The 13,868-nt window shown below is 37.4% G+C and overlaps 1 protein-coding gene across 3 annotated transcripts in view; it reads right to left on the bottom strand.

Annotated features, from left to right (window-relative positions):
- Positions 1-263: 263 nt before the first annotated feature.
- Positions 264-13,868, bottom strand: part of DHX57 (DExH-box helicase 57) — a 47,714-nt gene continuing 34,109 nt past the window's right edge. For all 3 annotated transcript variants that reach the window (XM_072635819.1, XM_072635820.1, XM_072635821.1), the window contains 10 exons: positions 13,326-13,499; positions 12,380-12,580; positions 10,954-11,230; positions 9,813-9,908; positions 9,615-9,698; positions 7,358-7,495; positions 6,065-6,139; positions 4,926-5,060; positions 4,219-4,419; positions 264-2,438 (listed from right to left, as the gene is read on the bottom strand). In XM_072635819.1, the coding sequence (XP_072491920.1) occupies positions 2,295-2,438; positions 4,219-4,419; positions 4,926-5,060; positions 6,065-6,139; positions 7,358-7,495; positions 9,615-9,698; positions 9,813-9,908; positions 10,954-11,230; positions 12,380-12,580; positions 13,326-13,499 (1,525 nt within the window). In that variant the 3' untranslated portion in view covers positions 264-2,294. The remainder of the gene's footprint in view (positions 2,439-4,218; positions 4,420-4,925; positions 5,061-6,064; positions 6,140-7,357; positions 7,496-9,614; positions 9,699-9,812; positions 9,909-10,953; positions 11,231-12,379; positions 12,581-13,325; positions 13,500-13,868) is intronic.

Raw genomic sequence — 13,868 nt, 5'->3', positions numbered from 1 at the left:
GTTACAATTTGCTGTTGATCCTTTTTTTAATACTATCCAGTCTGAAGATCATCTTCCTTGATGGAGAAAACAAAAGCAAAAGAGCAGTGGTCCCACTTTTCTTTGCTTTTCCTTCTGCCTCCAATCAGATATGGAATAGGATCAGAAAGACGAAGGTAATCACATTATTAACACTCCACATCCATGAGAGTTTTCAGCCGTGTTGAAACTTTCCCATGAGCTGTCTGTATAATATGCATGGCACAAACATCAGGGTATACTAATTAGGGACAAACACTTTATTGTTTTTTAGCTAGATTCCAATAATAGTAAAATAAATATCTGATTTTAATAAACCAATTAGCAAGCACTCCTTAAAACCATACTAAATACCAACTACCTGTTTTGTTGGTGTTTAAAAAAAGATCAAAATTTCACCTTGAAGTAGCACATAATATTCTAGTATTCATTTGTAAAAGTGTTCCTATATAATTTCTTATATCATGATTTTAATGTTTAGCCTTAAGAAGATTCATGCTTATAAAAGGCATCACTCAACTTAACAAAATTCCTTAAGTCACAGAGCAATACTTGTTGCCAGCTATCTACTAAATACCTGTGATAAGTATTATAACAATAGTACCAAGGACAGAAGGCCCACATACATACACTGTTAACAATGGCAATTCCTTGTGCCAGTGGTCTAAAGGAGTAATTCAGCATTCCTGGTCATTTCTCCTACATGTGTCAATCTAGCAGTTTCCTTATTTTGATACTTAGTTTAAGAGGACGCACAAACTTATAATTTAGGTGCTATATTACTGATACAGAAATATCTTTGTTTTTATTTAAATGAATTGCATGGAATTACTTGTTCTTTTTATGTGGTGACTTAAATAAACCATTCAAATTTCCCCCTAAAGTTTAAACACTTTGATAAGATACGATTGCAAAAATGGGGTAATGATCACTGTGGATAACCTGGGAAGTTTCCTATAAGGTAAGTAAAAATGATACCATGAAAATGATCTGTCACCATTAATGTGGCTAGCTGATAAGTTTCCAGAGACCACTGATAAAAGTTTGAAAGGATTACAATGTTTTAGTAGCTGATGAATAGAAAAATGTAAATATGTTTCCTACATTTAGCTCTCTGATCATTATAGCCACTCTTCCAATAAATGGTTTGGGAGATGTAAAACTCTCTCCTTTCCCAAATGTTAATGCATCATTAAAATAAGCAGTGGTTTAAGTGAAGATGCATTTACAGACATAAAATGCTAGCCTGCTCAGATGTGAACATACAGTCTTTTCTATTTAAAATATATCGGTTCTGCCTTATTGATTACTGCCAATTATACTTTATGTGTGAAAATGGAATTTTGTCATTTAGTTTTAAACTCATAAAGCAGTTTTAAAAAAACCAATAAAAATTTCTAAATGAAGAGATGAAGACAGCATTTTAGGGAAAAGCCACACAGGAAGGCAGCCATATTTTGTCTAGCTTCCAAGAAAAGTAAGTGGTGACTTACTAATGACTAGACCAGCTCATGCATGTTCAGCATATAATTCATTCTCATTAGTATTATTTCCTAAGCTGACCTTTAATGAGCAAAAAAATGCTTCATAAATCATGTATCCACAATTTTTAGTGGGTCAAAATGGGTCTTCCATACTCCCTGCTCACATGATTTGTACTATTCTTTATTCTAGCTCAGGCCTGCACAACCTGCGGCCCATGGGCCACTTCCTGTGGTCACTCCAAAGGAGTTCAGTCGACCTGTGAAAAATGGAGAGGATATTTTCCCCTACATTTCCCACAGGTTGCCTGAAATCCTTTGGTGGGCCACAAGTTGTGCAGGTCTGTCCCAGCTGATCTGTCAAGAGCATCTTTGCCTTGGAAATAAGCAATAGGTACTTTAACCAGGGCTCATGACAATCAGAAGGGCTATGCTGGAAAAAAATAATAGACTAAAAGGAAGAATATATTAAAATTGTGTTTGTGCTACCAGGTGAATCTCATTCACTGTAGCTGTCATAGAAAAAGAAAATAGGCAAAACTGGTTATAGGGTGTCTCATCATTATCACCTCCTCCAAGTTATGCTGGGATTGTCCATACTTTTGGTCCAAGTACCTCAATATATCTGGAAACTCTTCAGAAAGGTACGACTTTGCTGATTCAGTATTTGTAAACAATGGGTGCCATTACCAAGGCTAAAACCCTCATCAAATAATTCCAAAGGTAGAGGTACTGTTATTTCCTAGGAGAATTATAAATAGATGAGAGAAAGCACTGAATCACTAAGGCCGTCTATTACTGGGTAGTAACAAGCTTTACAATCATGCTGATGATCCGTGATCCTCTTGGGCAAGTGCTGAGATCCATGCTGGGGTTCTTGATTTTATCTTGGAGGAGCTGGTCAAGTTCACAACGAAGTTCCTTAACCAATTCTGCCACCTAAAAAAGGATGCAAAGATATGGCAAGGATGACAGTAAGAATATATCAGTAAAGGAAAATGCTCTAGCCTATCAATGACAAAAATGTCTAGCGTTTTTATCTCAACCTGAAAAAGACAAAAATGTCTAGCGTTTTTATCTCAACCTGAAAAAGAAAAGCAGCACCTTCATTTTATAAACTGTAAACAATTCACATATACCTTATTGCAGGTCCTTTATTGCATTGACAAGGCCTGTTGTAAAGAACCTACCCCTTAGAAATGTGGCTTACTTGCACTACTATGGAGAGAAGCAATAAAATTAAGTCAAAGCAGGTAATGGTAATTTTTATTTGGTTCTGAGCTACATCATAACTTTTTCAGTGGTAGATTTACATTCCGATTATATTTCAATTAGACTAATGTTAAATTGAGTTTTCCTTTTTTAAATCTAAGTTACCTTGTGGTATAGGCAAGAAGCATGTTGGATTAACAGGGGCAGTAAGTTGACCTTAGGTTAAATATTTGTCTTACAGAATATATAAAATAGATAACTGAAAACTTATTTAAGTTTTCCAGAAATGCTGGAGATGTGGGAAAAAGGCACACTGACAAAATGCTGGTGGAGTTTTGAAGTGGTCCAGTCAGTCTGGAGAACAATTTGAAATAATGCCCAAAGGGCTGTTTATACAAAAACTGTACATACCCTTTGACCCAGTAATACTATTAGGTCTGTATCCCAACAAGATAAAAAAAAGGAAAAAGACTTACATGTACAAAAATATTTATAGCAGGTTTTCTGTGGTGGCAAAGAAGTGAAAATTGAGGGGATGCCCATCAATTAGGAAATGGCTGAACAAGTTGTGGTATATAATTGTGATGGAATACTATTGTGCTATGAGAAATGACAAGGGTGATGGTTTCAGAAAAACCTGAAGACCTATATGGACTGATGCAAAATAAAACAAACAGCACCAGGAGATCACTGTACACAGGAAGAACAATATTGTAATGAGGATCATCTGTGAAAGTCTTAGCTACTACGATTAATACAATGATCTAAGACAATTCTGAAGGACCCATAGTGAAAAATGCTGTCTGCCTCCAGACAGAGAATTAGTGAACTCTGACTGCGAACTCAAGTGTCATTTTCTTACTCTACTTTTCTTGCTGCTTTTGTGTTACATGGCTAACATGGAAATGCTTTGCATAATTTCACATGCACCAATATACCATTTGCTTTCTCAGTGGGTGAGGGACGGGCCGAAGAGAGAAGGGAAGGAGAAAATTAGAACTCTAAATAATGTTCTTTTTCTTGTTTATTTTTAGTTTTCAATATTCACTTCCACAAGATTTTGAGTTCCAAATTTTCTCCCCATGCCCTCCCCTCACCCCAAGATAGCATACTTTCTGATTACCCCTCTCCCAAACCACCCTCCTTTCTTTCACAACCCCTCACCCCTTCTTTTATCCCCTTCCCCTCTATTTTCCTGTAGGGCAAGATAGATTTCTATACCTCATTGCCTGTATGTTTTATTTCCCAGTTGCATGTAAAAATAACTTTTAACATTCATTTTTAAAACTTCGGGAACTCAGAATTAAAAAAAAAAGGATACTGAAAATAATTTTTTTTTTTTGAAAGGCTAATAATCTCAGCACAGAACTCAGAACCATAACCCTTGAATTCTTAGTTCATTAGTTAGCTGTTACCCTTTGCACCTAAAGGAAAGCTTTACTATACTTTACATTATCAGAGCCTATGCTGGCAATGTGTTTAACATCTCACCAATTTGCTTCATTACCTGATGTGAGGCAGCTGCAAAACGAATCCAGCCATCATCCAAGGAGACAATAAATTCTCCCCTTTGAAGCCGCACATTCACCTGGCCTCCCCCAAACAAGAGCAGTGGGTACACAGACACCATGCTACAGTCTCGGATGAACACTCGGCTGGTCTTGATCTTCTCATGGTACACCAGGTAGGGGCTATCAAAGTGTCTCATCTGTAACATGCAGTACCAAGTGGCATCAGTGAAGTCACTGGCAGTATATCTAGTCTCTACTTCAGTAAACTCAACTAAAGAGAAGCTAAATTCCCATTGTCTTCTTGCCTGTTATTCAGGCCTACCCCAATAGCTAGCCCCTTTTAGTTTCTATTCACTAACAAGCCCTCCCCCTGACTCTCATACCTCGGTCCACATCTACCCTCATTGCTTTACCCTGATAAGACTATCCCCCTTTCAACATTACAATATCCAGTCCCTTATGCTACTTTAACCCTTCCACTTAACCCACCATCTGTGTGAAACTCAAATGAAATTATATTAGTATTAAAAGCCAGATAGCAATCCTTACAGAGTGCCCATTGTGTGTGATACCAATGCCAGAAGAGAAAGAAAAAGCAGACAACTAATTTCTAGGCAGAAAATCAGTGTTTTTGATCTCTGAGCTCTGATTTTACCAAATGAGATTTTTCCTTGGTATCTTCTATATACACAGTGATACTGACCTGATAATTCACTGAAGAAGGGTGAATGTGGACATAACCATCATTCTTAGTGACGAACTTCAACTCTTCCACTTTGGGTTGCATTCTAACAGCTCCTCTACTGGTCTTTTGATATTTTCCTTCTGGAGTTTTCACCTGAATGACAAGTAAAACTAAATGCATAATTTACATTTTTAAGAAGGCATATTCACGGGCAACAAACATAGCTTTGTTTGAGGGTTCCTGCTCCTCTTCTTTCCCCCTTGTTTCCGAGTTATGTCCCACCCTTGTGACTGTATTGATAGTTACATCCACATTTTATTTCTTTTCTACCAAGTCATAAAAAGAAACAATGCCACAGAACTGCTATGTTAAAGAGATGATGTCTGAAGTTATTCTCCTGCACTGGACTGTCCAGCATGCATTCTCTAAAACACTATTAGACTGCTATTGTAAATACTGGATTGTATTCAGGATTCTAGCAACATATTTCCAAATAGTTTTCTAATGTAGTTTTCAATTGATTTTAAAAGCATATCCATGGTAATCTGAGAAGTAGCCAATAATAAGTGAATGTGTAATATGTTCTGAGCACTGATAAATGGTTTAGAATTTGAGCTGACAAGCTGAAAATTATCTGGAAATCTGAAATAAGAGCTGGAGTTGCAGTTGAAGTTCCAACACTTGGTTTGAAAGTCCAAGAGGCAGGCTGGGGTTTGGGTTTCCAGAATGCCAATTGTGCTAGGCACTCCCCTCGGTCACCAAGACTACTTATTCCAATAGAAGGAAGCCATGTCACCACTAACCCAGGTCTAAAGGGTATTTTTACTCCAAAGCAGGGTTAATCAAAAGAAGAAGGTTCCCATAGTAAGTCCAAATGTACATCTAGCATTCTCTTTTGGGCTGTGGAATCTGCTTTGATATCCAAAGGAGAAAGGCTGGCTGACCTGGTAATATCTATGTCTAGTCTAGTAAATTAAAAGGATTAATGGATTATCTCACTTCATTCAAAGGATGTTCCAAAAAAGTCAAAAACATTTGCTAATTAAAGGAATATTTTTAAGTTGTAAATGAACATCTTGGAAACTCTCCCTTTCATACACCAAAGTAGTCTAAAAATGGGTAGGCAACAATAAGAAACCAGGGAAGTATTCTATTACCTGGACTACATTTGGATACAGAGCAGCACATAAGATTGCTGATATCAATTTGGTATTCTCAGCATTTGAGTTTGCCTGTGGAAGAAATACATGATTAAATTGATCATCTCTTAGAGAACAACTGATGTTTTTCTTTAATGATTAGAAAATCATGAAAAATGGTAAATATCTGTTTTAATTAATAGTCTCGGCCACTTAGGCCTATGATAGGATACTTTTGCTTCTGACAACACCTCCTTCAATCTGCCCTCCTATCAACCCCCTCCCCTCCTACTTTCTTTTAAAGTAAGATAGATGTCTATACTCAACTGAGCATGTATGTTATTCTTTCTTTGAGCCAAATCTGACGAAGTAAGGTTCAAGCTATGCTCACCCCACTTCCTTCTTTCCCTCCATTGTTGTAATAGATCTTTTGTACCTCTTCATGTGATATAATTTACCCCATTCCATCTCTCCCTTCCCTCTTCTCCCAGTGCAATCTTCCTTCTTGCCCCTTAATTTTTTAAAATATCATCCCATCAAAGTCAGCTTATACCTGCAACCTCTATGTATACTCCTTGTAACTCCCCTAAGTTTTTAAGAATTACAAGTATCATCCTCCCATGTAGAGATGTAAACAGTTTAACCATGCTGAATAAAACTTATGTTTTTTTTCCCTCTTTACCTTTTTATGTTTCTCTTGAGTGATAGGACACTTCTGAATACATTTAATTTGTACCTATGTTTAAGAAAATATTTTTTTTACCCTGGTAAAAGTGAAAATACATTCTTTGCTACAAATGAGATATAAGGTTGTTCTCATTATATTTACACCAGCCAAAGAGCTGAAGGCACTTTGCAGACATCCATGAAGTAGTTGTAGAATAAGTACATCCTATTTATAAAGCCAATGGAAAGGGGGTGGGGAGCAGAGTTCTTTTTCATGCATGTTCACATTTTCTATATAAAATGTCTGGCAACATTTGGAACAAAGTGGTACCAAGGATAGACTGAGGAAGAGTGTCTCTTACAGCTGTCACAAAGGAAGCTGTCCTTTGGCAGAAAAAGGTCAGACTATTTTGGATTTTTGTGAATGATCCTTCATAGTGCTTGCGGGTTTGGGCAGGATCAATAGGAAATTAAATAGCCACGTCTGCTCCATGAGTAACAGCTAGGGGACTAAAAATCTAAGGTAGAAAAATAGCACTGAGCCAGCCCTGGGGTTATGTAATGACGAATGCCTAGTGAACTATTGGTCAAAGTAACAGTTTATTCATTTTCTTTCTAGTTAAGGAGAAAATGATTTTGTTTTACCTCCTCTCCTGTGGCATCCAATACGCCATCTCCACCCTGGGACCATCTCTTCTCAATATCTCTTGCTCTCAATCCTTCCTTCACAAACCCTATATCTGATAATAATTCAGTGAACTGCCTTTTAAGGCTGGCGATTTCCTAAAAGAAACAGATGAGATATTTCAGGGAGTTCAACATTTGATGATTTATGGAAGGGCACAGATAAGAAGAGAACAGTGTGGGGCTACAATCCACACCAATGGATGCTTGGAAAATGACAAGTATCAAAAAAGTTTACATGTGTAGTTTTACTGTAAAAAAAATAATATTTATGAGTTACTAAGATAAATCAAGTCTTGCTTCGATAAGTTAATAAAGCAATAAAGAGGAACAACAGTAGAGATAATCACAGCGGTAAAGATATTCCAAAGCAGTGGATAACAGAGATATACAATTTTTCACAGATATTTGCATTTTAATTTAAATATTTGTACAGGCCTAAGTTTCAGGGTAATTCACACTACTGTACCTTTAGTACAGTAGATCCAAGTCAGGAAGTCTGAGAACTTATGAAGTTCTCTATCCTGTCCGCTAAATACTCCTTGCTCCCCCGCCCCCATGCTTAGAATGAACAGCTTTGTCTCTCAAATGGATGCAGAGCACCAACTTGTCCCATCTTCTACCTTCCTGTCTATTCTTTACCCAGGGCACATATTATGTGACTTCGGACAGGAGGAGAAGAAGATGAGTATAAATGTGTGGACAAGGAAATTCAAGGTATCTCTTCTAGCTGTTATTTAGTTGTAAGTGGCTGTACAGTAATAGAGTAGCTGAAAATAACAGAACTGAAAACAAATTAGCACTACTCAAACTCTCTTCCAGTTATTTTTCTGCTGCTCAGAAAAATATGCTCAGTAAATCACAAATCCAAGTTGAAAAAAGAAGCCTGAAAGTTTCCTACACATACTTGCTTCAGGATCAGCTTTTATTGAGCTCTTTTTTAAAGGTTTTTTTAGGTTGTTTCAGTCATGTCTGACTCTTCCCCATTCTGGAATTTTCTTGCAAAGATAATAGAAGGATTTGCCATTTCCATTTCCAGGTCATTTTACAGGTGAGGAACTGAGGCAAAGAGGGTTAAGGTGACTTGCCCAGGGTCATACCGTTAGTAAGTATCTGAGACTGGATTTAAGCTCATGAACATCAGTCTTCCTGATTCCAAGTCCTGTGCTCTACCCACTGCACCATCAAGCTGCCCTGTTAAATAAGGCTCCAGTTACTCTAATCTGAACTTGAGTTCAGTAGAAGCTTGGCACTGTCATGTGCATGGGCTGAATCAATTTAATGGTACACATATGCCATATTCAAACCTCTCTATGTCTTGAGAAAACCTATATATTAACTCACTAAATGAGTCCTTTTCTAATGCCCTATCATGGTATGGAGGTGACCCCAGGTTTTCAGAGGCAGTGACAACTAAAAAAGTTTCAAATCTACTGGAAATGGACTGCTGCCAGCTATGTATGATGGACTTTTCATCAGGAGGTTGGTGGGCTGATAGGTGAGGAATAATTTTTTGCCACCACACCCATTCTAGTTTTATCATATCACCAGACAGCTAGCCACTAGGTGATAGATACTTTTTCTGGGCACAAAATGGTCCACTGATGCCTGAAAATGTTTTAATTGACATATGTCAAGGAAGCACCCACATCAGAGAAACTTGGATTTTCTGAAGCAAGTTGTGGACATTATGCTTTGTAGTCTTAAAGACTAGAGGTAACCTATGTAACTGAATGACAGAAACTTCACAATAATATACCCTTTAGGTACCTAGGCAAGAGCCTTTGACTAAAATTGTTATTAATTCTCATCAACTATTAAAGGAGAATGTACACTCATTATTGTCATGTAACAACTTCTATATGGGTCGACAATGTCACCCATATACATAAAAACTGACATCTAGTAAATTTACATTGTACACAAATCCAGGCAATTAATTCTTTAATCTTCAATGCTATCATAGTCTAGTCTAATCATTCATGAAGGTCAAAAGAGGAGAATAAGTAGGACATCAAGGAGAATAATGGGGCTTGTAAGAAGGCTAATTTTAGACCATGGGGTGTATTTGCAGATAAAGCCAACCACAAAAATAGCACTTCTATTTGCTAAGGGAGAAGGGAGTCTCCCCAGCTTCTTCCAAGAGTGAAGGAAGGAGGTGGGGGATGCTTGTACGAACCAAGGAAAGAAGCTGCCACTCTGCAGAGAGCTGACTCACCTGCAGAACTCTTCCTGACAGAAAGTTCTCTCTGCAGTAATTGTAACTTGCACGAGCACCTTCTTTGGTGCAAAGCCTCCAACCCTAAACATTGGAGAAAAAAGCAAACTGAAGTTACAGTGTGACTTGTCTTGTGTAGACACTGACAACTCTAAATCTAGGATCCTATACAAAGTCAGTCACATGTTTTATGCTCACCTTATATGCCTGAAGAAGGGCCAGATAATCACTGTTTGCTAATGCAAATTCCAGCTTTTTCTGATTTGCTTCTTCTCTTTTATCCCAGGGAGATACCTAAATAGAAATGAAGATTTGAGGGCCACATTTCATCTGAGCTTTTAACTAGCACTGTCCTACTGTGGGTACCAGGTGCTGTGGGAAAGCATTTAGTCTAAAACAAAGCATACTTATTTTGTGGCTGATTAATTGCAGTTAGGATGTTCTTGCAAACTCTGTTTTGATCTGCCTTTGCGCTTCTCTCCACCCACGATAAACTATTCTGGTTCTTTTACTTCTAACTGGAAAGACTCCACCAAAAAAAGCCACACTTAAAGGTAGTATCGAATCCTAAAGGCTTAAGTTATTAACCGTTTGACATCTTCACTTAGCAGATTTTTAGAGAATCATATGATTCAAATCTGTCAGTACTTGAATCTCTCCTACTCTCATGGTCATAAGCAGTTAATGCTTTTTTACTTTCACAATATCCCCTGGTCCCTGATCTTGATCATTCTCTCTTTTTCTCAAAATCTGAAGTCTTAATCCTCTTCGTATTCCTTTTAGATGACTTCTCTCTGTTTTGCAGAAGCAGCCTACTTGTAAAACAATTCTTTTAAAAAGGTCTAAACTAAATGAATTATTTCATTCTTATATTTTTATCCATTTTGAAAATTAGGCATTTAATCTACTTTTCATTCGCTAATAAAAGAAAATAAAGCCAAGAGGAAAAGGTTAACATTTTGGAAAATAAATTTACTCATAAGGTACTAGTAAAATACCAGTCTCACTATGGGTCCTTAATGTTTGCTGCTGCCAATACAAATGTTTCTAAATGTAATGTAACAGTATTAGAATAAAAGATAATGATTTACACATGAGAAATATAGTTGAACTTTGAGATGATGAATTTATGCTATCAGAAGTATCATCTGAATGTTCATCTGAGCTGAAAACAACGTATTAAATCAGCCTGAATCCCTGACTGTGCAAACAAGCCTTTGTACCATATGACAGCCTTCAATGAGGAATCAAAGCAATAGTTTTTCTGGCCACTCAAGGCCATACACAGAATTTGGTTCCTGTCACATTAGAGAAATCTCATCGAGGCTACAGTACTTACAAAGGGGGACTTAAAGGCCAAACTGGCTGCAATTGTTAAGGCAGGATCCAGGCAACGGAAGATAGCACCAAACAGCATGAGCTTGCCAATTCTCACATCCACAGGTAAAGAAGCCAAATGATAACCCAGGGGGGTCAGCTTTTCATCTGGAGTTAAAGCTCCCAAGTCTTGAAGTCGAACTTTAGAGGTCCGGAGAGACTCAATTCGAGGTGGCTCAATAAGCTGAGAGAACACAGACTGGAGGCTGTGATCAGTAAACATCTCCAAAATTTTAATTCTTAAAATGGAAAGAAAATTAATTGTCAGTCTTATGCAGACCATTGTCACTCATGGAATGATAACACAGAAGACTGAATACTTTTTCTCCTTAAAGACAAAAATAATATTTAAGGTCCCAGATAACAAATCCTCTTGCATGTTTTCAGTGACCAAGTTCCCAGCTTCAGAGGTCATTTTGAGTCCCTGATGAGGTTCTCCTGTAAGGAGCCTAAGCTTCAGAAAACTTCAGATTATGAAAAGGAGAAACTTCCCTCTCAACGATCCACATGCCTCAGATCTCTCAGTGAGCACAAACAGGGGTCTGAGTCTACTTAATTCTCACATTTCTCTTAAAGCAATTATTGTCCATGTAACTAATAGCAACTCAAATCATCTACCTTATGGAGAGGCAGTGTGGCTTAACAGTCAGAGCCAGATTTAAATTGAGGAAGACCTAGATTTAAATTTCCTTTCTGCTCTGGGCAGTGCTCTGGGCAACTCTCTAGGGTTCTAAATTGCAGAGAAAGTACTGGTAGAAGAAATTTCATTACCTCTAAGTTCCCTATACTGGTGAAATCATACCCTAAACCTATCCCTAGATGCCTTGTAACACTGTTTTGAACTGTGACTGAAATGATTTATTGATTGTTAACCTTTCACATGTTTGCGTCTTGTCTTCTCAGGCAGGTTGTAAACATCTTAAGTTATTGTCATATGTATTGAATCCTCCAAAGCACCTTGTTCAAAACAGTTGTTCAATAAATTGTTGATTTAATTTATTCCTAGAGGACTAAGCAAATCTGACCAAATATTTCAAATTTCTGACATTTCAGATGAAAATCACTGACTTACTCATTTTTTCTTGAGTTCTATTTTAATCCTTTATCAATTTCAAAATTGGTTTCATTTAATATAAACAATTGGAATGAAGCCTAAATGGGCTACTTGTTCAAAACAAGTGACTTCAGTCACTCATACTTAAGAAATATGGTAGAAGCATCCCTGAGGAGCTTCTATATACCTCAGCATGTGCACTTGATACATGAATTAGTTCTTTTATGTCAATATAGGGCAAAATTTCTTCCTTTTGGAAAAAGAATGGATATAACCAAGTCAATTAAGGGAAACTGAGAACACCTGGAAGCAGATCCCAGACATTCAAGTATACCTGAGACACAGCTGTTCCAATGGCACTCTCTGTATTTCTGGCAGCTGCTGTTTTAAAAGCTGATGATTATAGTGATGACTACTGAATAAATGGAAGCAGACTCCAGAGGCAACACGCCCTGCTCGGCCTTTTCTTTGCAGAGCATTAGCTCGAGACACAAAAGTATCCTCTAGACTTTCCATCCCTTTGCTTGGATCATACCTATAACAATAAAGGAAAAGAATGACCCTGGGAAAGGATGATCTAGATTTCACTTGTGGATAGAAAAGACATGGATATTTTGGCAGCAGGATACAATTTTCTTTCTGCTGACACATCATTAGATCTTGAGGAAGCACCTATTGTTATGCAGAAATGGTCTCTATGCAGTAATGTCTATATGAATATATGAAATGATAATACAAATTTCCATAAATCAGAGATGTCTCATTTTTAAAGTCACGCCATATAAAACCCACACTTTTATTCTTTACACTTGACCTAATTCTGTCCAAGTTTGACAGATAAAATAGCTTCACATTCTGCATAGCATTTTAAATATTCTATTGATTGCAGCATATTAATGGAACTCACTATACTTTAAATAAAGGAAAAGCACCCCCACCCCAAGACTACTGGATGAGAAAATCTGATTTTTACAGATTTTTGTTTCTTAAAGTTCCTATGGTTCTTTGTTAAGACATAAGTTAACCCTATAGTTCCAAGCATGTTTAAAATAACATTTGGCTGGGATTGGTAAGGCTGTTGAGGTTTCTTTGGGGAGACGTATAATATAAATATGTCCATAATTAACTCCATCTTGTACACAACGGCAGGGACAGGTCTCCAGCTAAAGCAAGTAGAGAACAGAATTGCTCTGGGGTCCCGTGCGCTATTCACTCACCAGCATAACGCATCTTATGTTATTTCGTGCCAACCCCCACCTGAAACCGCAGAAGAAGGATACCTCTTTTCTTTCATTTTCCCAGAGTCAATCACGTAAACAACATCATCGATGGTAACAGATGTCTCTGCAATGTTGGTGGCAATGATGATCTTGGTTACTCCTACAGGAGGCTTCACAAACACAACCTGCTGTTCTTCACTGGACAAAGATGAGTGAAGTGGAAGGATGATGCACCTGAAAAGAGAGGGCAGCCATCCCTGGATGAAAAGACCAATCATTGTGCATAAACAATTCTCATGAAAAACCAACCACCAGCACCTGCCTCTAAACCTGTACAAATCTTTACGTGGCAAGCTCTTTTTGATCCCTCAGTATGTAGCTACTCAATCATTTGAACTCAGTACTTGAGAAATTTACCAAATTGAAGAGCAAAATATTGCTTCTCATCCACCATAAAACTGCAAAAACAATATACAGCAATTTTTCTCACTCATATCACTAGTTCTGAAGCTCAAGAAATGCAAATATTGCATTTTCATATTCATCCATCAGCCACTTTTCCCTTAAACCTTAAAACATATCCAGTAAAGAATTTTTATTCCT

Source organism: Notamacropus eugenii, chromosome 1 (assembly GCF_028372415.1).
Source record: "Notamacropus eugenii isolate mMacEug1 chromosome 1, mMacEug1.pri_v2, whole genome shotgun sequence".
NCBI lineage: Eukaryota > Metazoa > Chordata > Mammalia > Diprotodontia > Macropodidae > Notamacropus > Notamacropus eugenii.
The sequence above is the reverse complement of the archived record's forward strand: the minus strand, read 5'-3'. Positions and strand labels throughout refer to the sequence as shown.